This window comes from Canis lupus, chromosome 5 (genome assembly GCF_048164855.1).
Source record: "Canis lupus baileyi chromosome 5, mCanLup2.hap1, whole genome shotgun sequence".
NCBI lineage: Eukaryota > Metazoa > Chordata > Mammalia > Carnivora > Canidae > Canis > Canis lupus.
In genome coordinates, this window is record NC_132842.1 from 73,621,509 (window position 1) to 73,645,693 (window position 24,185).

The 24,185-nt window shown below is 55.3% G+C and overlaps 2 protein-coding genes across 3 annotated transcripts; both read right to left on the minus strand.

Annotated features, from left to right (window-relative positions):
- Positions 1 to 64: 64 nt before the first annotated feature.
- SYTL1 (synaptotagmin like 1) lies at positions 65 to 8,963 on the minus strand. The gene is made up of 15 exons (XM_072827603.1): positions 8,735 to 8,963; positions 6,406 to 6,634; positions 4,881 to 5,029; positions 4,610 to 4,688; positions 4,476 to 4,521; positions 3,967 to 4,039; positions 3,564 to 3,661; positions 3,319 to 3,432; positions 2,950 to 3,116; positions 2,610 to 2,706; positions 2,117 to 2,275; positions 1,785 to 1,863; positions 1,501 to 1,600; positions 500 to 705; positions 65 to 295 (listed from the first exon to the last, which is right to left on the minus strand). Exons 2-15 carry the CDS (start codon positions 6,594 to 6,596, stop codon positions 156 to 158), a joined length of 1,698 nt encoding a protein of 565 aa, XP_072683704.1. The 5' UTR covers positions 6,597 to 6,634; positions 8,735 to 8,963; the 3' UTR covers positions 65 to 155.
- A 2,612-nt stretch (positions 8,964 to 11,575) lies between these two features.
- TMEM222 (transmembrane protein 222) lies at positions 11,576 to 23,321 on the minus strand. 2 transcript variants are annotated; one of them, XM_072827609.1, is made up of 7 exons: positions 23,067 to 23,321; positions 17,749 to 17,850; positions 16,944 to 17,028; positions 15,693 to 15,724; positions 14,026 to 14,122; positions 13,811 to 13,941; positions 11,576 to 12,677 (listed from the first exon to the last, which is right to left on the minus strand). In XM_072827609.1, exons 1-7 carry the CDS (start codon positions 23,258 to 23,260, stop codon positions 12,590 to 12,592), a joined length of 729 nt encoding a protein of 242 aa, XP_072683710.1. In that variant the 5' UTR covers positions 23,261 to 23,321; the 3' UTR covers positions 11,576 to 12,589. The 2 variants fall into 2 exon arrangements, with proteins under 2 accessions (XP_072683710.1, XP_072683711.1); XM_072827610.1 differs by lacking the exon at positions 17,749 to 17,850 and having other exon boundaries at positions 23,067 to 23,314.
- Between the last annotated feature and the right edge of the window lie 864 nt (positions 23,322 to 24,185).

Below are 24,185 nucleotides of genomic sequence, written 5' to 3' on the forward strand. Positions count from 1 at the left end.
TTCACTAACCTTACCCTTTCCTGCCATCAGTCTTGCTGCCCAAAAACAGACATCAGCCCCTCGCTGCCCTTTGAATAGACTTTATTGGTTTTAGCCAAGGGCAGGCCCTGAGATGGGGGGGTCTGGAGAGGAGTCTGGTGGGGCTTGCAGGGCAGCTATGTCCTGGGGACCAGGTTGGTTCTGAGGGGCAGAAGGCCATCCACCCACTCACACGGTCGTTCCAGGAGCGTCTGCCACAGCTGCCTCTCCTCTGATGTGGAGTCCATCCAGGGCACCTGGAGGCCATAGCTGCTGCCTGGATATGTGCCGACAGGGGTAAAGGGCATGGTTGCGTTGGACATTCTAGGTCCCAAGGAACACCTGCCTGGTCCCAGATTCTGAACTGCAGGCAGTTCTCAGTGGACACCAGTGCTCGGCAAAGGGCAGAGAAATGCCCAGGGCCACACACTGAGCCCCTGTCTCTTGGTGTCAGATCTTCCCAGGGCCCAGCCCTACTCACCGGTGCCCAGGCTGAGGCGTGTGCCCCCCAGCTGGCGGCTGGCCAGGGCCCCCTGGTCCCAGAGGGACAACTCGGCACAGGCCTGGCGCAGGTCAGCAGGCCCGAAGCCATCGTAAACCATGGTGTGGTTGAACACAGGGCTGAGGCTGCGCCGTACCACCCTTGTCCTTTGGCGGCTGGCCCGGCTGTCATCAGGCAGCACTGAACTGTGCGGGAGGGAGCAGTCAGGTGGCTATCCCCTCCCACTCCCCAGGACCAGCCAGTCACCAGATCTTCCCCATTCTCCCTCACAATGTCTGTGTCCTCTGGCTCCTGCCTGGGACCCAGCCTCAGACCTTCACTACTTGTGGACCTTTGGGCAGCCCCCTCTCAGGCCTCTTGTCTTTAAAAGTGACAGCTGTTATTCACAGGACCCCACAGAATACAGAAATACAGTTCTGCTACTTCCCTGTACAATTCCCTTCATTGGCTTCCTGTTGCCCCCAGTAGTTTTCAAACTTTTTAAAGCCTCCCAACCCTTTCTGCAAGACAAAATATTGCTCAGAAGTAAAAGCACAACGTCTGTGGTGGAATCAGGGCTAGGAACTTAGAACCTGATCCACCTAACTCAGCATTTCACTCTCTAAGTGTGGGGTAGCACCTGGAGGCACCCCTAGAGGTCCCCCAGAGCTTACTTTGAAAACTATTGAACTTTAAGTTCAGGGCCAAACCCCAAGGCCTGGCCTTCCAAGTCTTTTCATGGAAGAGTCCCTGTGACCTCCCAGATCCCAGCCTCAGTTCTCCGAGTCCTATGGGTGTCAGTCACTCTGAAATGCAACTCCTCAAGGATGTGTTTGACTTTCCTGATTCCAGGCTTTTGCTCAAGTTGTCCCGTTCACTGTGGTGGGGGAGCAGGGTATCACCGGTGGTTGATTAGGAGGGGTTTGTCAGAGGTGGGGAGCTCCAGAGCACATGGGGGGCCGGTGGAGGAAGGGAAGTGGGGAGGTCTCCATGCCCCTCACCACTGTACGTAGGTATCCAGGGTTCCTGAGCGCAGAGGCACGAGGTCCTGAGCTTCCTTCACCCAGAAATGCAGCTCCCCACTGGGGGGCAGTCCCGGGCCTGCGGAGAGGCTCAGCTCAGGCCAGGCTGCCCCACGCTGCCCCCGCCCCCGCCACCGGAGAGGCTCAGCTCAGGCCCCGCTGCCCCACGCTGCCCCCGCCCCCGCCACCGCCACCGTAGCAGGACCGGAGGCCCCCTCCTCCCAGGGTCCGTCCGTGTGGCCCCTCTCGGGGCGGTCACTCACCCTCGGAGCTGGCGGGGACGTACTTGAGGGACAGGGAGAGCAGCCCGCGGCTGGGGAGGTCGTCGGGAGAGGGCGGGCCCTGCGAGAGGTTTTCGGGTCAGGGCGGGAGCCCGCCCCAGGGAAAGGGGCTGTGAAGGGGCGGGGTCTCCGGACACCGAGGGGGGGTAGTCAGGCGGGGGGGGGGGCGGAGGGGACCGAACAGGCCGTCCTGGGGGAGGTGAGGCCGAGGGGGAGGTGAAGGGTCAGGCGGTGTCTGAGGGGGCTGGAGGAAGCGCGGCGGGGTGCAGGAGACCTAGGCGGCAGGGCCACCCTCCGCGGCCTGGCTGCCTCACCCGGGACTGCAGGGGGAGCCAGGTGGGCTCAGAGTCCCAGTCCCACGTGTCGAGAGGCACTTCGACTTCGCCCAGAAAGATGTTGCGACCCAGGCTTTCGCGGTGCCACACGGACAGGCTCAGCACGCGGCCCCGGAGCTCGGCCTGCGGGATGGAGTACTGGGGACAGGGGGTGCGCTGTAAGGGACCGTCGCGCCTGGCCCCCGCCTCAGCGCTCCGTGTGGACGGGGGCTTGTCCTACAGCGCTCCCTGCACGAGGGAATCCAGGGGAGCCGCGAGGGGCCTTAGTGGGGGTCTAGACTAGCGCCATGCCCACCCCGAGACGGGCCCACTGGAGAACGCGTGGACGGAGGGCCTCCCTGCCGTTCCTCCCGCAGAACGGAGGATCGGAGCGACGGGGAACGACCATACTACGGCTGCCCCTGCCACCCGGCCCCCGGGGAAAGGGGCGTCCGGTTCATTAATGGGGGGCCGCCCGGTCTCGCAGCCTCACCCGCAGGATCTCGTTGAAGACCGGGTTCAGATTCCGTTTCTTCACTGTGGTCTTGCGCTTGCTCTGCTTATCCGGGAGGAGGTAGCTTTTGACGTAGCTGGGGCGGGGCAGGGGTGAGGAGGACCCGGGCTTAGTGGGGGGCCCCCCCAGCTCCTACCCCCACCCGGGGGGCCTCCCCGGCCCCAGCCCGGAGCACAGCTTCCCGAGCAGGGCTGTCCAGGAGTTCGCTCACTCAACCCCCACGCCTCCCAAGGACGTTGATAGTCCCATTTTGAAGACAAGGAAACTGAGGCCAAGGAGAGCGGTGGGGCGGGGCGGTGAGAGCGGGTCCGGCACTCACGGGTCCGAGCGGCGGCGGCGCGCGGCCGCCAGGCCCTGGCACTGGATCACGTGCACGCGCAGCTCGGCGGGGCCCGGCTCGTAGCGCAGCGCGAAGTGCACGGAGCCGCGCACCTGCACCGCGCCCGCCTCGGCCTCCCCGGACAGGCTCAGCTGGCTGCCGCTCAGCTGCGGGAGGGGGTGGAAGTCAGGGCTGGGGGGCCGGGAGGGCGTGGGCGTGGCGGTCGGGGCGCTCCGGTCGGGGGCGAGGGAGAGTTCAGGCCGGGGCGACGCGCGGGATCTGCAGGGAAGGCGTCGCCCACCCGTCTCCTCTGCCCCCCGGCCCTAGCCCTCACCCCTCACCCCTCACCCCTCACCCCTCACCCCTCACCGTGGAGGAGTTGAGGCTGGACACGGAGGAGCTGCTGCTGAGCATGCGGTCGACTGAGGAGCCGGGCCCCGGAGCCTCTTCCCCGTTCTCCAGGATCTCGGGCGCCGCCTGGGTCTGGGGGTGGGGAGTGACTGGGCGCCCTCTCTCTCCCAGCCCCTCCCCCGACGGCTCTCAGCCTGGGGCGGGGCACTCCCCGCCCAGAATCCGCTCCGGGTCTTGGGAGCAGCCGCGGGCCCCCCGCCTACCTGGGCTGGGGGTGGCGGCGGCTCCTCTCCGCGCGACCGCGGCTCCGGCTCCGGGTCCGCCTCCTCCGCCGAGACCTGCGGGTCCCCGGGGCCCGGGGCTGGGGTGGGGCATAAGCTCCTGAGCCTGGCCCTCTCCTGCCCGCCCTAAGCAGATTGGGAGGGACTGGTTTGCAATCCCTGTGACCTGCAGATTCAGGTCCGGTGCTGCGGGAAACCCCTGGAGACCACACACCCACACCCACACCCACGCACGCACACACACGCGCGCGCACACACACGCATGGGCAGGAACCAAGGAGAGAATTGGAAGGTGAAGGAAGGGGAACACAGTTTGGGGTCACTTAGAGCCGCCTCCGATCCCTGAAACCTCTCTGTACTCCCCAACACTCACCCTCCTACTCACCTTCCTGGGCTTGGGGCTCTTCCTCCTGATCTGAAGCCTTTAGGGGGACATATGGTGAGGGAAAATCAGGTTCCTGAAAGAAGCAAAGGGTGTGTGTGTGGGGAAACTAGTGATGAAGCGGTCAAAGGTCACAATGGGGTCAGCCGCCAGAGGCTCCAGCTGGTTACCCCAGATTTATTGGGCACAGTGCTCAGGGCAGGGCTGGCAACCAGCTGCAGGACCAGTTGGGCCTGTCCTTCACACCTCCTCATGCTCAGGCGCTGCTCCGCCTGACTCCCAGGGTCCCATGGGTGGCAGACAGTACCTGAGACCTGAAACTCACCCAGCACAGTCCCCCACCACCCCTAATAGCCAGCTTCTGAGATTCCCTTAGAGGCCAGGTCCATAACCCCATTTGACAGAGGACGATGACAGTGCCCAGACGAGGGTTTCCTGAGTCTCACATCCCACTTCCACCTGAGCAGCATTGGAGGCCCACTGCTTAGCTCATTCTGTTACTCATTACTCACCTTAGCCTTGCTGAGCATCTCTTGGGGTGCCTTGTCCATGGGGAGCCTAGGAGAAGGGAGAAGTGGTTGTCAGGGGAGAGGCCCCAGGGGACTAGTAGACACCCTTCTCTCCTCTCCCTGCCAGGCTGCCTCACCTGGACTCCACCTCCTCTTCAGCATCTTTCTCAGCAGCTTCAGCCTCCCCATCGCTGCCTGGAGCCTGATCTCCTGTGCCTGGGTGAGAAGTTCTGTGAACCCTTGGTCTCAGGGAGTCTGGCCTTTGGAACTGTTCACTCACTGCCCGGAGCTCATTGAGGGGTGGTGCCCACCCAGAGACACATTACCAGGGGCCCTCTCTTCCTGTCCGTGTACACCCAGTGCCCTGGCCTGTATGACGCCAGCCCCATCCCGGGGATCTCCTCTCACCCATGGAGCTCTTCTTTCTGCGGATAGAGGCTCGGACAAGATCAGAGCCAAAGTGGGCATGGTGGTGCCGTTGTGAGCGTGCTTCCTGGAACCAGTCTCCTGTCAGGATCTTCAGCTGCCCAGGGTCTGCCACCGAGGCCCGGAGCTTGCTAGAGGATGAGGGAGGGCATGACTGTCACCCAACCAACATTTCTGCCACCCACTCTGTGCCAGGCCCTGTACCTGGGGCCAGGGACACAACAGCAAATCAGACTCAATGCTTACTCTGGATCAAGGAGCTCAGGTTGATGGGGAGACTGGTTCCAGAATAGACAAGTACACTATAATGAGGTGGGTGCCATGATGGATATGACAAAGGCCAGCTTTGCCTGTGGGAATCCAAGAGGGCTTCCCAGAGGAGGTGACGTTTGAATTGCTTCTTGAAGGACAAATTGGAGTTCTCCAGGCAGAGAAGGAGAGTAATTATTCATTAAACGACTACTGTGGGGGCACCTGGGTGGCTCAGTCAGTTAAGTGTCTGCCTTCAGGTCATGATCCCAGGGTCCTGGGATTGAGCCCCGCATCGGGCTCCCTGCTGTATGGGGAGCCTGACACTCCCCCTGCTTGTGTTCACACACACACACACACTCTGTCAAAATAAATAAATGACTACTGTGCATAATCTCTCCTTCTAATTCTATGAGATAGTGCTCCTTAGTCCCATTTTACAGATGAGGAGAGTGGTGCTGGGGAGGTCAGCTGAGTTGCCCAAGGTTACATAGCCAAGAGGTGTCTGTCTGTCTCCAAATACTCCTGGTAAGCCCCATGTTCCTCTGCCACTGTGTTCTTCCAGGAAGAAGGAACAGTATAGAAGTGAATGTGTTCAGGGACTCTGAAGCACCTGAGTGGCTCTAGTGGATACTCTGTGTATGTCTGTCAGGGGTGGGGGTTACTGGTGGAGGATGAGATGGGGGAGGCTGGCAGGGAACTCATCAGGGAGGCTTTGTGGAACACGCTTAGGAACTTGCCCCTGAAGCAAGGTGCTGAGGAACCATGGGCGGTTTCAACAGGGGATTATTTTTTTTAATATTTTTATTTATCCATCCATGAGAGACACAGAGAGAGAGGGAGAGAGAGAGGGAGAGGCACAGGCAGAGGGATAAGCAGGCTCCCTGTGGGGAGCCCTCTGTGGGACTTGATCCGGGGACTCGGGGATCATGCCCTGAGCCAAAGGCAGGCACTCAATGTCTGAGCCACCCAGGCGTCCCTCAGCAGGGCATATTACGGACATATCTGGGAGCTCGGGCTGCAGTATGACCAGTGGTCAGAGAGGACAAGCCTGCGGGCAGGAAGGCTGGTAAGGGAGCTGGTGCAGCCACCTTGGGAGAGGTAGAGAGCTGCATGGGTTAAGGGCGGAGGTGACCAGTGGGCAAAAACAGGAACCACCCAGATATCTGACAGGCCACATACTGGGAGAGGGCAGGGGTGCACTTGAGCTCCCAGTGCCCGAGGCCCTGTCCTCCCCAGCTCCTCTGCCCTGCCTCACCTGACCCGGCCCTCCTCCAACTGGCGAAGGTGGGCATCTCGCTTCAGGACATCGGCAATGGCCTCCTGCTCCTCCTCCGTCAGGAAGCTGAGGTCCAACAGGCCATCAGCCTCAGGCTCTGGCTCATGCGCCATGGGGAGGCTGGGCAGGGCCCACAGCCCCTCTTGAGATGGGTGGCCCCTCTGGGGCATCAGCTGGGGCAGTGCCCCAGCAGGGCACGCGTGGTTCCCTGGGAGCAGATCAAGGGGCAAGTCAAATACAGGGCACATCCTGGAGCTGACTGCTCTTTTCTGCCCAAATACATGCCCAGGTGGTGGGCATGGTACAACTCCAGGAAGGCTGAGATCAAGGTGCCATCAGATACACCCATGGACCTGTGCATACGCTGGCTCATGAACACACGGACACACTTGAAGATGGTTAAGGGAGCTGGTGTGTGCAGAGTCATAGATGCACACACGCTGGTACATGTAGACACATCCACCCACAGCGAGATGCACACTCGGTCACATGCGCACACGGATAGCCGCATAGACAGGCACGTGCATGCCCATTCCCCCGCTCAGGACCCAATGCAGTCTTAGTGCTAGGCCCATGCCCACACCAAGAGATGTACACTCTTAAACCTGCATACAAGGCTCCACAGAATATAGAACTTGGGGACAAAAACACAACCCGAGATACGCACGGGTCACACAGACTTCTGCATACATATCGCCCCTCCACCAACTGGATCATGAGCTCCTTGAAGACAGGGACAGGGCCTCACCTCAGAAGCCCATACGTTGCACACAATAGACGGTTGGTAAAAGTTTGATTAACCGAATGCAGAAATACACTTATGTGCATGCACATACACACACACACACAGGTGCACACACATATCTGCTCCCCCCTCCATAGCCCCCCACCCTGGGAAGCTCCCAATATGGGTTCCCTCCTTCCACCCTTCACCTCCACCCTGCCCTGTCCCATTTGGCCTTCCTGTCTGAGGCAACCTCCTCCCCAGCCTACACCTCCACTTCCTCCCCCCTGAGGTAACCACTGTACCCACTCCCACTGAGGCCTCCAGCCAGGGATGTCCCCATTGCCAGCCCTACCCTCTTGCCTGGATCCTGGGGCCCCTCTGCTCTGGCCACATTGGTTCTCCCCCTTCCCCCAACCCAGGACCTGGCTGGGGTCCCAGGGGTGGAGGCCAAGTGCTGCAAAGCAGCTCAGGCTGCCCAGGTACCATGGTGACTCCGGAAGGAAAACATTCGCCCAGCTCTGAGGGGCATGTGGACGTGGCAAGGGGCCCATGACTGAGCCACTGGCGGAATGGAGGCATGGCCCGAGCCCACCGGGCAGTCTCCTCCCCTGCTGCCCCTCCCACCCCCTCCCATGCCAGGTCCAGGGACAGGCAGGACTGAGATGGAAGAGGGATCTCTACAGGCAAGTCCTGGCTTGTGCCCGCTGCTGCCTGAGCTGTGCCCTCCCAGCTGAGTCAGTGTCTGAGCCCGAGAGAGCGCTCTCCCTCTGCTGCCTCACCCTCACCAGGGAGCTTAGGGTTCCTGTCTAGGGGTAGAACTGTGTCTAACCCTGTGTGAATGCCTGGCTGCCCCATATTAACAACACTTCCTGAACATCTGCGTGCTCAAAGTGCTGGGTGCTGCAAATGCGCGGCTGGGGGCTCTTCTGTGGCGTGGTGCACAAGCCTGTGCTGAGGTCTCTGTGTTATGTTGTGCCCTTGTGAGAGTCTGAGTATGGCACACGTGTCTGCATACCGTGGGGTCTTTGAGGCTGTTTGTTCTGTGGATGTGAATATTGTGTCACCGCATGTGTGTCAATGCATCATGTCACAATGCAATGCCGCGTGGGTGACTGTTGTCTGCGTTCAGTAACTTTCTGGGTGACAGCACTGTGTGGTTCGTGCATTGTAGATTTCTCCCTATGCTGGCTGTGTGACGGGCTGTGTGGTGGTGTGTGCTCTGGTGCCCCAGGGACCACCGGCGGGCGGAGTGTGTGTTTGCAGGTGGAGGTGGGGGACGTCCTGCAGACCGGACCCTGCCCTTGCTCAGCAGGCCTGCCTGGGCTCAGCTGTGGGCATCTGAGCCGAGGGTCCCCAGCAGTAAGCCCTCCCTGAAGTTCCTTCTCCTAGAGGCGGAATTCAGTGTCCCGTCCTCCCACTCTATTTCAACACTATAGGACATTCCCATTGGTCAATATGTTCCAGTCCCAGACCTGCTCCCACCTCCCTGGACCCCCAAGGCCCCAAAAGGTACCCAGGATACCAGGTGGGAGCATCTGCCCCTTGGGACGCTGGCAGGGAACTGGCCTTGAGGTGTGTTACCTGTAGGGGTCCAGTATGGATCAGACACCTCCGCAGGGTGACCCACGCTCTCCTGCACTCCTGGCAGCCGAGTTTCAGGGCAGAACTTCTGGAGAAGAGCAGAGAGGGACTAAGGCTGACTCAACCAGCCACCAGTGAGCAGCTGCCCGGGGAGGAGGAGGAGGAGGAGGAAACACCTTCTTAGCAGGGCCTGATGCAAAACCGGGCCTGGACTCCTGGCACCCTTGGGGTGTACGCCAGCCTTGGCTTTCAGAGAACCCAGAGCTGATCTGGTGGGTGAGAGACACCTGAGGCTTGGCCCCAGCCCTGCTGCAGACTGATTCTGTAACTCCTGGGAGCAGGGCAGGCACCAACCCCTCAGAGCCTTGGTTGCCTCATCTGTGGAATGGGTGGCCGCCCCACCCTGACTGCTGAGTTGCTGATAGGAACTTGCTTTGAAAGCAAGGTTAGAAACCTTTCTAAGAAGCAGAGTCAAGGAACGATTGCTGACTGCAGGCAGACAACCCTGAGTAGATTTCGACCCTGAGTAGATTTCCTTCTCTGCCACTGTGTGACCTTAAGTAGGTGTCTCAACCACGCTGAGCTGCGATTTCCTCCTATGCAAACTATGGGCAGTGGTGTGAAGAGCCTATTCCAGGGGGCAAGAAATTGCCCAGCCAGCGCATAGGAGGTGCCAGGTGTCCCCTCTCAGACACGGTACATTTTGGCAATCGCTGTCCCTCCCTATATCCATATGCAACTCCCAGGAAGTGCTGGCCACAGCCCAGCCGCGCTGCCCCCTAACTCTGTATCCTCCACCCCCAACCAAATTTTATTTCCAAGTTCCCATTGCTCTGAACAGCCCCCGGCCTCCTGCTGCTTGCTGCCAGTGCCCAGACTGCCTGCCCCCTGCCCCCCATCCCCATCTGTCCCCCATCACTTTTGCTCTCCTACTGCCCAAGTGTCAGTCAGTACCGGCCCAGCCTCTTCTGGAGTCCTCCTCTTCCCTATCTCCTGGCCTCCATTCAGCCCCTCTGGTCCTGCCTGCACAAGGCTGTTGGAGGCCCTTTCTGAGCCCTACTTTTATCTGTGATTCCTCAGCTTTGGAAGGTGCTGACAGACAAGCAGGGTGACCCTCTGGTTCCAAAGTCCTCCCAAAAAGCCTGGCCTCCCTGAGGCCCTTTGACTAACTCTTTGGCTGCCCCACTCCTAGGCCTGACTCTCATAGCTGCAAGGTAAGGGTAGCTCTGGTGTCCTTGCCACCCACATCCTTAGGGGCCTACCCAAAGGCTCCACTTCCCTTGATGCTCCCTTGTCCCTCCCCACTTGCCACTGCCCCTCCCACCCCACCCCTCCCTGGGCTCCCCTGCCTCCACACTATGCAAGGAGCTTAGGTGAGGGGGGAGGGGGCCTGGAGGCCAACAGGTCTGGCTTAAACTTCTGGCTCTGCCATGTGGTCCCCAGTGGACTTGGATCAGTGACAATCTGTAGGCCTCACTGTCTGCCTTTATAAAACCAGGGCAGTGACAACAGACATCTCCTGGGACTGCTCTAAGGAGTGTCCCTTGGCTTGCCTCCAGCATCCATTCTCCCTTCTCTTAGGTCATAGCACCCAGTCCTTTGGAGAAGAGCCCCTCCCCACCTTACCCCCTGTGCTTTGCCCACATGGTGGTTCTGAGTGGGGCCTCTGGAACTAGGCTACTGGGCTTGAACATGGTTCCAGTCTTCCTGCTTCTGTGTCCTTGAGCAAAGCACTTTACCTCTCTGCGCTCACTTCATCTGTAAAATGGGGACAATAGCCCCAAACTCATGGGGCTGTGGTGAGGGTAAAGGACTTTCTGATGAGGCCTAGCACACACTGAGCACTCAGTAACCTGGTGATTTTTATGGCACCTCTCTGTATCCTGTTTCCCCCAGGCTAATTTTAAAGTTCTGCTGGGCGGGGGCAGGCCTTATTGCTTTCTCTATCCATTTTGCTGTGGTTGTCCTCTATCCTGGAACTCTTCCTCCCCACAACCAACTCTCAGCTGGACCCCAATATACATGCAGAACAGATTTTTGAAAATGGAATCGTTATGGAGAAGGGAGGGGGCACATCTCTCTTGCTCTGGAGAAACCCCAGCACTGCAGGGTCTGGGATAAGCTGATAGACCCTTCCAGAGCAGCTAGGGCTGTCCTCAAGGCCACCCTCAGGAGGAACACAAAAGGCCCTCAGGATTCAGAGACCAAATTCTTTGCTAGTTCAACTAAAATGACACATGACACATGGCAAGGTTAGGAGAGACGTCACCAAGGAAGTGGCTTTTACACCAAGCCTTGGAAAGGAGGGCCACAATTTCAACAGGTGGGAGGCAAAGGACCAGAAATGAGCAGTCTCTGCTGTCTTGTTGGAGGGCAGGGCAGTGACCTGATCACTGGGGGTGGGCATGAGGAACTTGGCAATATGACCGATGGACATGGAGAGGCCAGAGGCCGGGGTGATCACCTTGGCTTATCCCCAGCTGTGCACCCGACAGGTCCAGGGCGCTGGTCTGCACAGCCCCACCTCCCAATGCTACTGCCAGTTCTTCCCAACAGGAAATACAGGAGGGTTTCAATACTCACCTGCCTGGAGGAGAAAGCTCTGGAATGGTGCATGTGGAAAGGTGGGGGCTCCCACAGCCTGGACCCAGGGCAGGAGGGACCTGAGGGAGGCGGACCTCTCTGTAAGCTCTGCCTGACGTAGGCACTGGATGAGGACTCAACCATGGCCCTGGCAACCAGAGCCCTCGCCAGGGGGCAGAGGTACTCAAGGACATCAAGAAGAAACGAGCTCGAGGGGCCAGGGGCCACTGGAGGGAGAAACAAGGACAAGACACAGTCTGGAGTCAAACTCTTTATTGCCCTGCCCAGGGAGCCCCGCAAGGAATCCACAGAGCAGAAGTGAGGGGCAGCACACGCCCTTTCCACAACTTGAAGACAGGGGGCGCCAGTGGCAGGTGGGAGGAAACAGCTCCCCTCCAGCTACCTGGGCACTGGCTGCTCTGATGCCCCCCACCACATCCTGGACCTATGGGGCACCATCACCAGTGCCCCCAGGTGAGGCCTGTACCTGGGGTGGGACCCAAGCTTTGTTTCCACTGCTCTGGTCTATGGGTGGTCACCCTGGACTTGTCAGCCATCACTCATCTCTCCAGGCTGGCTGGGGGAGCCCAGGCCCCCAACTGCAGGGGAAGATGGGCTCAAGTGCTGGGAAGCCCAGGGTGAGTGGGAAGCAGGGGCTACATGGGCTGGAGGGTGCCAGGAGATGGGGCACACTGCCCCTAGTGCAGCTTCTGGCAGACATCTGATCGGGGGCCCATCCAGCCCTACTAGATCATTCTAGAGTCTAGTGGTGAAAGTCCTAGGGCAGATTAGCTTGTGGAGACTTCTTAGTATACTCCACCTGCCCTGGGACCAGAGCCCTGGCAGGCAGATGTTCTCCAATTCCAGCTCTGGCCCCCTGTGCTGCCTTGTCCGGTGGTCCAAATGTGCTCCCTTTCCCCATCAGGCACTGGGCTGAGGCAGAGGAAGCCCAGCAGGCAGTGGCAGGAGCAGCTCTACAGAGGGAAGCTAAGGCCTTTCCAACAGATGAACAAAGAGGGTGCCTCAAGGGCAGGGCTCACAAGCCTGGGGAGGAGGGGACAGGGAGCTTCTTAGTGACCAGTGAGAAGCGCTAAGCAAACACCCCCACCCCCCTTGTCTTCAGTCCCTATTCAATCCCGTCTAGCCCAGACCCCTGGGTCTAACCAGCAAACCCATCCCTGCCTTTTGGGGCAAGAAGAAAGAATCTGGAACCAAAAGGGGTGGCAACTGTCTGTTCAGGAATCTGGTGGGCTCAGGGCCATGACGCAGCCATCACCGAAGGTTGAAGACGAGACTGACAGTTAGGATGATGCCCAGGAGGAGGACGAAGGGCAGCCAGGTCTTCACGAAAGCCCCGACACTGACAGAGAAGAGAGAGAGGAGTCTGAATAGGAAGACCCGATGAGTGGGGTATGTTTCACAGAGTCCTGTTTGCCCACTGACCCAGATGGGGCTGCTGCTCCTGAGGAAGCTCCTGGAACCACTCCTCCACCCCCACATTTGGTCAGTCAAGGGAATGGGCCCAGCCTGGCTCAGCTGTAGGGCTGTAGGGCTGCCAATTACAGTCCCGGGCAAGGGCTGTTCCAGGTTCCTGGTAGCATCTGACATCTCACTGAGCAAGTACAAGAGATGTGTCCACCCTCTCTGGGCTTCACTGCTCTATCCACAATCACCCCTCTCTGGGGAACTCTTCACTCTTGGTGTGGAAGCCAAGGGCTGCCCTCTCAAGAGGTCCACTGGGAGGGGAGGGATCAGCAAGTTAGCGCATGATGGTGTGGCCAGAGCTGAGGGGCTGGGAGTCAGGGCTCTGCCTCAGTCTGTGTGTGACCATGGTTACGGTCTTCTCTGGGGACTTCTAAAAGACTTTGGGACTTAAAAAAAAAAAGACCCCTAAGAGTCTCCGTTTCAGAAGCTCTTAATGATGCATACAGCTAGCGAGAAGCTTAGAGAGGCTTCGAGGTGAGACCAGGCATGTGCTGGCTCCCAGGTGGGTGAATCACTCAACCTCTCTGAGCTCCCTCAACCTAAGAATTGAGGTCAAAATGCCTTTGATCTTACAGGTTGAGCCTGTGGCTTCAAAGGTCCTCCCAGGCCACCACTAAGGCCCACCTGCCCAGAACCCTGCCTCTGATGAGGAAGGGTGGGAAGGGATCCTGTAGGGCAGTTACCACCCCCTCCTTGAAGGGTCTCCATGTTCACCTGACCTGAGCACAGGGCTCTGTGGGCTCTCAGCCCCTCCAAGGAGCCAGAATCATTACCTCCATTTGACCAGGGGCAGTTGCAGCTTAGAGAGGCCAAGGCAGGTGGCTGAGATTGCACAGACTTCAGCATGGTCACCTTCCTTTCCACCAGGATCTCAGCTAGTTACTCTAGAACCCTCATGGTTCCAAACAGCAATTGCTTTGTCCCTGTTCGCTGCAGGACTCCACAAATGGCCCTGATGGGATCCTTGGGAGAGCAGCCCCAGAAGTGAGTTACGGGTGGATAGCTCACCTGACGTACTTCCCATACAGCAGGCAGAAGAAGCAGAGCGTCACCATGTTCCAGTTGGTGCTGTTGTTATAGCGCATCAAGTTCAAGGCCAACGCCACATGTGAGTGACAGTTGTCACAGCAGAGACTGTGCTAGAGATGCAGGAAGGGTTGCTTTAGGCTGGGCTGTGGGGGAACTCCCACCCCAGTTCCTGTGATCAGGAACAGCCCACCTACCATGCGGTGCTTGTACTCCTCAGAGGCGTCGTGCACAGCTGTGTCCCACGCATTGGGCCCGCTAGCGTACACCTGAGCAGGGTCCAACTTCCAGTACCTGGGAGGAGAGAGGGGGTTCTGAGCATTGGCTCACCTCTCTTACAGATAGCCTCACAAATGTTCTGGACACCTGCTCTGTGCAGGGCCCTGAGTGTGTGCTGAGGCTGCAGGGGTGAGGCAAGTCCAGGAAAAGAGCCACAAAGTGGACAACATGGTGTGACGTGCCTGATGCCATGTGAATCCTGGAGATGATATGGGGGAGTATGAGAGGCTTCGGGGGTGACATCTGAATCTAGTTTGAAGGAAGAGGGGTTGGCCATGTACAGAAGAGGGAATGGGCATTCTAGGCAGAGGGCACAGTGTGAATGGAGGGAGAGGCACAAAATTGTGCAGCATGTACCAGGAGTTAAGTGACTGGGCACGGCTGGAGGGGTCAGAGATAGGAACAGAGTGACAGAACACTGGAAGGGGAATCAGGAGATGCAGGTGAGGCCACATGGTGGGGGACCTGAATGTCACTTTGAGTTTATTCACAGGCAGCATGCTCTCTGCCCCTCCCTTCCCCACACAAGACTAGGGTGAATGGGAGAAGAGCCCGTGGAGCTAGAAGCTCACAGACCTCGAGTTGGGTGAGAGTGCCTATGCCAAGGGGCAGAGGGCCCAGAGGGTCTCCAGATGGGAAGTGCTGGGAGGGCAGGGCGCCCTCTGGCTGCTGTGTGGGGAACAGCTTGGTGGAGGAGCCTAGAGGCTGTGCCTGTCCTGTGGCTGGCTGCGCAGGGGCTCCTGTCTGGAAACAGGTGCCTTTAAAAAAACAGCCTGGCAGCAGATATCCAGCCCAGAGGTCCCTGGCCAACATTTCCACCTGCCTGTAGAAGTCAGCAAGTGTTGGGGAACCAGTTCCAGACTGCCTCTGCTGTGCGGGATACCAACTCCTCCCTGGGGCCTGACTCACCAGGGGCAGCCCCAGACCACAGGGGCTGTTCTAAGCATACTGATGACAGAGACATTGTCACCAGGCCCACAGCTGAGTGGGCCCCCAAGACAGAAAAAAATTAAGGGGTGACGAGTTGGCTCAGTTGGTGAAGCATGTAACTCTTGATCTTGGGGGTTTTGAGTTTAAACCTCATGCTGGGTGTAGAGATCACTTAAAAAAAAAAAAAAAAAAAGAGAAAAAAACGAAGACCAATAATTCCAAACACCCAGACATACCAATAGCTCCCAGAGGGCCTGACTACTTTTATTCTAACCAGAAATTTCCAGCTGAGTTCCAAGCAGTGCCTCCTTTATACCTTAAATGGCTTGTTTATTTCTGAGGAGAAGAATCTAGATTTTGGAATGAGATACCTGGGTATGAGTCTCAGCTCTGCCACTTCCCGTATGATTGTGACCCTTTTCTTTCCTCATCCTTCCAACGGACCTGAATACAACCTTGTAGAACTGAGGCAAACTCTAGATGGTCTGTGGGTGAAGACCCAGCCAGGGACTGGTGCACGAGATGCTTGGCACACGCTGTTTGCTCTAGGAGAGCCTGGCTATCCTTCCCCTCATCCCATTCTCGGGGTGCTGACTCTCACTGTGTCCCAGAAGGCCTGGCCCTAAGGCTAGTCACATGGGTGCTCATCACTTACTTGGCGGGCTTCCCAAAGGCCATGTTGTCTTCCTGTTGAGGGACAAGAGCAGAAGTCAGTGGAGGACCTGCATCTAGCCTGGCAGACAGGACTGGCCAGCAGTGGAAGTGCAGTGATTAAGAAGGGGGTATGTCAGGAGGGCAGAAGTGGCATCTGGGCCCTGCTCTGGGGCTGGCACAGCATTTAAAGTGCCAGCAGCAGCTTTTCTGTGAGAAGGCAGCATTTCAGCAGGACTGCACAGAGCTCTGCACTCGGGAACCAAACACTTGGAGGGCCAGTCACGACTGCCCTTCTGTGTGGCTCCCAGGTATAATTCTCTCACTCTCTCTAGCCCTCATTTGCTCCAAGTTCTCTGATCAATCTCACATTGCTCACGGGGAGGCAGTTTCCTCTGTGGTATAAATGACAACACTCTCTGACCTGACCCGACAACAGTGGCCCACAGAGGCTCTTCTCTGTCTGGTAACCTGACTGAATCATTCAGAGCAAGTCTAGGGGTTGGGGAATACTTCCTATGAGGGATGTTTCATCCAAGCTCCAGACCTGCCATACAAGGGCTGGGGCAGATTTTGGGTTCAGAATCAAGAAGACCCAGCTGACAGAGCTGGTCAAAGATGAATTATGATAAGAATATATAAGAGCAAAACACCTTTGTCATGTTAAGATGGTCATGACAACTATTAATACAAACAGACTGGTACCATCACATCCCTTCATTCCAGCCTCTGATGGAGATAAAGCTATGCCCTGGCAACAGGCAGGATGCTGCTGCTCATCTGGAACAGGCCCACTGTACCCATCTTGAGCACATCCCCTAAGAACACAGCTGCTCCATTCTATAAGCCCCACCCCCTCTTCTCCATGGTCACACCCAGAGAACCACATCAGCCTCCCGTGTCCCCACCTTGTGACTCCCACCTTCTGAAGGTCCAGAGATGTGGTTCCTGGATGGTCTGACTCTCCACTCTTGCCTCTAACCCCCCCATGTCTTGGTACCCCAGGGATGGGCAAAGGACTGGGTCAGTTACTTAAGAATCCTTCTGGCCACACTGCCCTCCTGGCCTGTCCTGGAGGCAAGAGAAGGGGGAGAGGGGTCAAACACTGGTGAAGAGCAGAGGGCCAGTGCCAGGACTGTCTGGTACCTACATTCTCCTGGGCCTTGGGCAGACTGGAAAGCCGCCTCAGGTAGGACAGGCCAGTCTTCCACGTAAGCCTTGGAACTCACTGGAGGGAGGCCAGACGGGAACTCACCGAGACAAAGTAGGGGCCAGCAAAATCCCGAATGACTCCTGTGGATGTGCAGATGCCCATGTGGCCGATGATGGGGAAAAACCACCTGCGAAAAAAGACAGGGAAGGGACAGAGCTTAGGGTGTCTTTCAGCTGGTCAGAAAGACACTGGGGACACTCCATCCAGTGTGAGAGTATGTGAATATTGTGCAATGAGTGCCAGTTAGCGAGGCTGGGAGGCTGGGGAAGGACAGAAGAGGGGTGAGTGCAAACGAACACCACAGTGGAATACCACTGCACCCTAAGAATGGCTAAACCATAGGGATGGTAACATGGAGTATGGGGAGGCTGGGGGGCAACTGGAAATGTTTCTACTGCCTTCAAAAACCAGCAGTTACTCTATGCCTCAGCAATCCCATTTAAGAGTGGACACTCAGGTGAAACAAATGTCCACCGATGCCAGGTACAAGAATACTCATAGCATCTTCATTCAGCATAGCTCAAAATAACATTGTCAGAACTCACTGAACTGCACATTTAAAATGTATGTACTTTATTGTATATAAATTATATCCCAATAAAGTTGATGTCTTCCCCCCAAGTTTTTATTTAAATTCCAGCTAGTTAATGTACAGTGCAATATTAGTTTCAAGTGTAGGATTTAGTGATTCATCACTTACATACAACAGCTGGTGCTCATTGAAACAGGTGCCCAGCTTAATACCTGTCACTTGTTTAACCCATCCTCCTCTCCACCTCTCCCAATAAAGTTGCTTTTAAAAATAACTAGAAGGGATCCCTGGGTGGCTCAGCGGTTTGGTGCCTGCCTTTGGCCCAGGGCACGATCCTGGAGTCCTGGGATCGAGTCCCGCGTCGGGCTCCCGGCATGGAGCCTGCTTCTCCCTCTGCCTGTGTCTCTGCCTCTCTCTCTATCATGAATAAATAAAAAAAATAAATAAAATCTTTTAAAAAAATAACTAGAAATAATCCATATGTTCAACAATAGCAAAATGAGTAAGTAAATTAGGGTATAGTCATGAAATTAAATGTATGTAACAATAAAAAAAGAGGGGCAGCCCCGGTGGCACAGCGGTTTAGCGCCGCCTGCAGCCCGGGGCATGATCCTGGAGACCCTGGATCGAGTCCCACGTCAGGCTCTCTGTATGGTGCCTGCTTCTCCCTCTGCCTGTGTCTCTGCCTCTCTCTCTCTCCCTCTCTGTCTCTATGAATAAATAAATAAAATATTAAAAAAAAAGAATATACTTCTGCTACACACAACACATCTTCTCACAGGCATTAGGCAGTGAAAGAAACCTTTCACGAAAGTCCATGAATAATACTCTGCTTATATGGGGACGCCTGGGTGGCTCAGTGGTTGGGCATCAGCCTTTGGCTCCGGGCATGATCCTGGAGTTCCAAGGTCGAGCTCCCTGCAGGGAGCCTACTTCTCCCTCTGCCTATGTCTTTGCCTTGCTCTTTCTGTGTCTCTCATGAATAAATAAAATCTTAAAAAAAATACTCTGCTTATATAAACTATAAGAGGCAAAACTAACCTATGGTGCTAGAGGGGAAAAGAGGGGTGATTTCTGTGACAGAATTAACTGGCACAAGGGAGTCCTTTGGTACTGGAAATGCTCTCTATCTTCACCTGGGTGACATGAGTATATACATATACAATAATTCACTGAACCACATACTTAAGATTTGTCCACTTTACAGTGTTTGTTATTTTTTTAAGATTTATTTATTTATTCATGATAGACATAGAGAGAGAGAAAGGCAGAAGACACAGGCAGAGGGAGAAGCAGGCCCCATGCCGGGAGCCCGACGTGGGACTCGATCCCGGGACTCCAGGATCGCGCCCTGGGCCAAAGGCAGGCGCCAAACCGCTGCGCCACCCAGGGATCCCCTTTTTGTAACTTTTTTATTGAGACATAACAAACACTGTAGGGATCCCTGGGTGGCTCAGCTGCTTGGCGCCTGCCTTTGGCCCAGGGCGCGATCCTGGAGTCCCGGGATCGAGTCCCACGTCGGGCTCCCGGCATGGGGCCTGCTTCTCCCTCTGCCTGTGTCTTCTGCCTTTCTCTCTCTCTATGTCTATCATGAATAAATAAATAAATCTTAAAAAAAAAAGTTACAAAAAGTGTGAGAGGGAGACACTGAAACCAATCTGTTGGTGGGGGAAGGGTTTCAGGGATGGCTGCTCTTAAGAGATGATGAAGTAACAATAGGTGGAAGGATAATGAAGACAAAAGCACGGTGTATTCCAGGAACTTAAAGCCCAAATTTTTAAAAAACCAAATCTCAGTTGGACCCCAATATGCAAAACATATAGGAACCCCTGATCTGTCTAGGGCATGAGAACCATGGTACTACAAGGGTGTAGGTGCTGAACAGACTGATCCAGTTTGAGGACTCGTGGGGAGGGGGTGGGGAGAGAACTCATTACAAGGCCAGTGGCCGAGTGCTGGTTTGAAAGCTGCATCCTGCTAGGGAGAGGTAAAACCTCTCAAGGTTTGGCTCAAGGAAGCAATCATTAGGGGATGGAGCAGTCAGCAAAAGCTTTGCAGAGGAGGTGACTTTCAACCCTGACCCGTGAAAGGACAGGATGTCTGTCATCAGGCAGAAAGCAAAACTCCAAAGCATCAAAGTGCTGCATGTGTCTGGAGGACGTGAGGGGACCAAGAGTGGAGGGAAGAAAGGCAGCCAGTTCAGAGACTGTTTTGGAATACTGGCAAGAGATGATGGTGATCCTGACTAGAGTATTGGTGGGTGGTAAGGTGGCTGAGACGCAGATGGATTCAAAAGATCCTTAAAAAGAACGCTGGGCAGTTTTATGACCAATGGGACAAAGGCCTTCCTAGGTCTGCTTCCCGGGCATCTGAAAGGATGATGTGGCCAGAGCCGTGTCTTGGGAACATAATCCAGGTTCCACTGTTCCCTTGCTTAACACTCATTAATGGCTTCCTGTTATACTTAAAATATACTTAAAATTCCTTCCAACAGTTTGGGTTTGCTTATTCCTTGATATCACCTCACCCCTCTTTCTAGCTACATTGCCTGCTTCAGGTTCCTCAAACACACCAAATCTTCCCACTTCAATGCTTTTTGCATTTGCCTCTGTCTGAAACACTCTTCCTCCAGAGCTTCACACAGCTGGCTGCTTCTCATTATTTAGGCCTCAGCTTGACTGTTCAATTGGGAGGTTTTCCCTGACCATGGTTTTTAGAGCAGCCACATACCACCCCAGGAATCCCAGATCTCATCACTCTGCTTTAATTTCTTCATAGTATCTACTACTATCTGAAATTAATCTTGTTTACTCACAGGGATACTGTCTTTCCCCACTAGTAGATAAACTCCAAGAAAGCAGGGATTTCCTTATTTGTTACAGTCCCCAGAACAGTGCCTGGCATGCAGCTGGAGCTAAGAATTCATTGACTGATAAATGATGAATGACGGAATGTCCTGAATTTTTTAGTGAAGTCAGGCTCTGAATTCAGAGCTGGGTTGAATCTTGACTTTGTTTTGGGCAAGTTACTCATTCCCAACTTTGTCAGTGAGAGGTGGATAGTAATAAATACCTCAATGTGGGGCTACTCTGAGGATTAACAGGCTATGTTTGCGAAGTGCTTAACACACTTCCTTGCATTTGTAGTTGCTCAATGTCGTTACCATGAAGTGCTCGATAAGTACTTGCTATCTAATTGGCTGGACTGGCATAGAATAAGTTGCTAAAGAGCTATGGTGGCTATAGGCTAGACACTCAGAATTATGGGAAAGTAACTCCTCTGGCTTTTCTCAGACCCTGATTTCAGAAACCACCCTCCACCCCCATCTCAGTTCCTTTCATCTGGATGGGGAGAAGGTCTGGGTTTGACCAGTAACCCACATACCACAGCTGTGCCGGAAATCAGAGTAAAGGCTGGAGACAACAGCAGAGCCCTCAGCCTAGGGAAGCCTCAGAGAAGAAACTCTCTAAGTATTTGTCAGTCTGGAAGCACCATGAAGGCAAACTCCAAAGCTGCTTTGTGGACTACTGTCTACTCAGACCCAGTACATAATAGATCCTCAATAATTACTCATTGAAGGAAGGGAGGAAGGAAGGAAAGAAGTTAGGAAGTTCCTAACCTTGGAGAGCTCCACCTGGTAGACTATCTCAGTGGAAAGAGCCTCACGCTGGCTTCTAAGCCTTTATTTCCTCATCTACAAAATGGGGATGACAGTATCTATTTTCATTAGGTTGACATAAGGACTGAGATAATGAATATAAAATGCTTAGAATAGAGTCCAGAACAGAGCATGTATTCAATCTTAGCTGCTTTTATTAGTAGCAGTAGCTATTATCTGGCTTTTCATGCAGAATTATCAACATCTTTGAGGGGTGGACAGATCCTTGGATTCATTTGCCTCCTCTTTGATCCCCTTTCCAAAGACAGATGACAGACAGTTCCTTGTGCCACATCTATTCCTAGTTCTGCACTCTAGGTCAGCTATCATCACGATGCACTGCGATGGTTAGTTCCTCTCTGTCTCCCCCTTCTGCTGGAGGTTTGACGGGGGAACTCTGGCTTATTTATTTTATGAACACATGCACATAGGTGAGAACAGAAATGGGGTGTGAGCTGTTCCTGCCCAGCTGACTGGGGATCATGATGCCTCCACCTGATGTTGTTACCAGGTCTCTGGAAAAGAGGGATTCTATGAATGTGTTTCTGAGAACAGGGAAAAACCAAAGAGGTCTTAAGAAAAAAAAGACAGGTTTTCAATAAAACCGATATATTCCTTGAATACCCCTTCCAGTTATTCTCATGTTAACATTTTATTTTCTTCATAGCACTAGTCACTATCAGAAGCACTTTATTAGCTTACTTGTTTACTATCTCCTTTCACCATGATTTAAACTCTGTGACAGCAAGGATCCTATCTGCTTCATTTGTCACTTTATGTTTTTATCACTTTGAACTACTCTAGGCACAAAGGAGTCAACTTAGCAAATGTATTACAAGAACACTGAATGAATGAATGAATGAATGAACACACTTTCTTAACATTTTTATTTTTAAAGGATTCAGACTTGAAAACTTTTAAACCAAATGCATAAACATTTGAAAACACAAGCAAGTGAAGTATTTTAACATAATACAAAAAGTCATTTTTGGATCATCAACATATAAGGCCAGAAAAATGATCCCTTCTCCACACCACTTGGCTGTTTATGATACAGGGAACAAATTTATCTCATCAGGTGAGGGGAGGCAATCAAAAGAGAGCATGTTATGGAGTCAGAAAGTCGACTGAGTTTGGGATGCCCTTGCTCACTGGCATGTGAACCTGACCAAGACCTTTAATGGTAAAGCGGAAGCTCAGTGTCATCATCTGTGAAATTACTACCTTAGAAAATGACCGTGACATTCAGAGGAAATAGGTGTGAAAGAACTTGAGCAATGGTCCAGCACTGTGAGGTGTGGTTTTTAGCAGTTGACAAGGCTGAGGGAGGAGAGCAAACCAGCTCCCCCAACCCAGGAGCACCTGCTCTCTCTCCTGACAAAGAAGGAGGTCAAGGAAGGCGCGCTGCCTTGGGAGGCAGACATCCTGGGACCTAACCTCGCTTTGCAACTGAAATTGCGTGTGATCTCCAGCCTCATCACCTGGGAGACAAAGCGCTGGACTCCCAGATCTCTGGGGGCCCTCGTCACTGTTGACATCTCAGGAGGCAGTGTGGTCCCAGCCACACTCCCGGCTCTCGCCTCTGGACTGTCTTGCGTATAAAGAAGTGATCAGCAAGCATTTGCTCAATGAACGAATAAAGCAGTGAATGAGTGAAGGTGTCTCCTCAGCCCCGGTGAGGGGCCCCTCTTCCGTACGCCCACAGGTCCTGCGCTTCCCAGACACACAGGACCTTTTCCGCCGCTCTACAACCGTCCTTCTCCCTGACTACACCAGGTGTCATGAGGGCGAGGAGCGAGTCCCATCTGTCATCAGAAACTGGCACGGCGCAGGTGACGGGGTTCTGTGACTGGGCGAGGGGTGCGGGCCGGACCCGAGGGAAGGACTTGCAGCACGTCGGAGCCGCAGGCTTGGCCCGGCCCTCCCCGCCCCCCCGACTCTCCCCGTCCCTCGGCGGACGCCGGGCGAGACTCACGTGAGCACCGGGATGGGCGTCCACACCACGCAGTAGGGGAAGCGGCTCCGGTCCACGTCCATGGCGCTGCTGCCCGAGCCGCTGAATTGCTTCTTGTCCGTCTCGGCCGCCGTCGGTGCCTCCACTTCCGCCATCCCGGGTGGGGGCGGCGGCGGCGGCAACAGGAGCGGCGAACTCCCTTCCGCTTCCGCCATGCTGCGCGCCCCCCGCTCCGGCGGGCCCCGGGCTCCGGCGCCGCTCGCCCCGTGGCGTCACTTCCTGGAGGTGGGGTCCGCCGGCTTTGCCTTCCCCCTGGGAATCGGGGCCGCAAGCCTCTGGGCCGGGCCTGCGGGGCCCCGTGCCTCGGCGCCGGCCAGCCTCGCGGGTTTGCGGCCGCACGACCGCGCGGAGGGAGAGATGCCCTCAGGCAGCGCGCAGTCTGGCGCGGGAGCCAGACCGAGAGCTCCGTGCTTCAGAACGTGAGGCCTCCCAGGAGGCGCGATGCCGTCGCTATTTATTGAGCGCTTCCTGAGGGGCCAAGCACTGGACATACATTGCTTTTAACCCCCATAAACTGGTTTGACAAGCGAGTTTAGGTGTTTCCCCCAGGTTGCAAGTGAGAAACTGAGGCTCAAGAGGTGCGGTGAGTGGCCACGCTCGAACCCGAGTCTGTGTCCCTTGCCCTTTTCATTCTGTGGTCTCTCACGAGGTGGTGGCGCAGAGGAAGGCCAGACTAAGATGCCGTGTGGTGTGCTAGGAGCAGGGGAGACTTGCCGGGAGCTGTCTGGGCCGTCTTGGTGTTGGCCAGGTGGCACAGAGGTTGGGGGTGCGGGGATGCGTGCAGCCGTGCAAAGAAAGAAAAGGCTTTGCAGAGCGCAGGGTACAGGACTGTGAATATCACCTTGGTTGCAATCACAAACCTTAGATGTGATCCGAACCCTTCGTGGCGCAAATGGAAAAACTGAGGCTCAAGAAGTTCATTAATTGAGATCACACACAACCAGTATAAGGCAGGCAGGCTTAAATCTTGGGTTTTGGGGGCTTTCTAAAGGATGCCAAGATAGCCAAAGAAAATGGAATCCGCTGGGATGGGAAGGGGAAATGTGGGATGAGAAGGAAGACAGCAGCTAAAAATCAGGC

Excerpts from the sequence above, each read along its gene's own strand:
- SYTL1 (XM_072827603.1), bottom strand. The coding sequence starts at position 6,596 with ATGCCCCAGAGGGGCCACCCATCTCAAGAGGGGCTGTGGGCCCTGCCC. Across the intron at positions 706-1,500 it reads CTGGATACCTACGTACAGTG|TTCAGTGCTGCCTGATGACA; the intron begins GTGAGGGGCATG and ends CCTCCCGCACAG. Across the intron at positions 296-499 it reads ACGCCTCAGCCTGGGCACCG|GCAGCAGCTATGGCCTCCAG; the intron begins GTGAGTAGGGCT and ends GCACATATCCAG.
- TMEM222 (XM_072827609.1), bottom strand. The coding sequence starts at position 23,260 with ATGGCGGAAGCGGAAGGGAGTTCGCCGCTCCTGTTGCCGCCGCCGCCG. Across the intron at positions 17,029-17,748 it reads GATCGTGCCCTGGGCCAAAG|GTGGTTTTTCCCCATCATCG; the intron begins GCAGGCACCAAA and ends CTTTTTTCGCAG. Across the intron at positions 12,678-13,810 it reads CTGTATGGGAAGTACGTCAG|TGTCGGGGCTTTCGTGAAGA; the intron begins GTGAGCTATCCA and ends CTTCTCTGTCAG.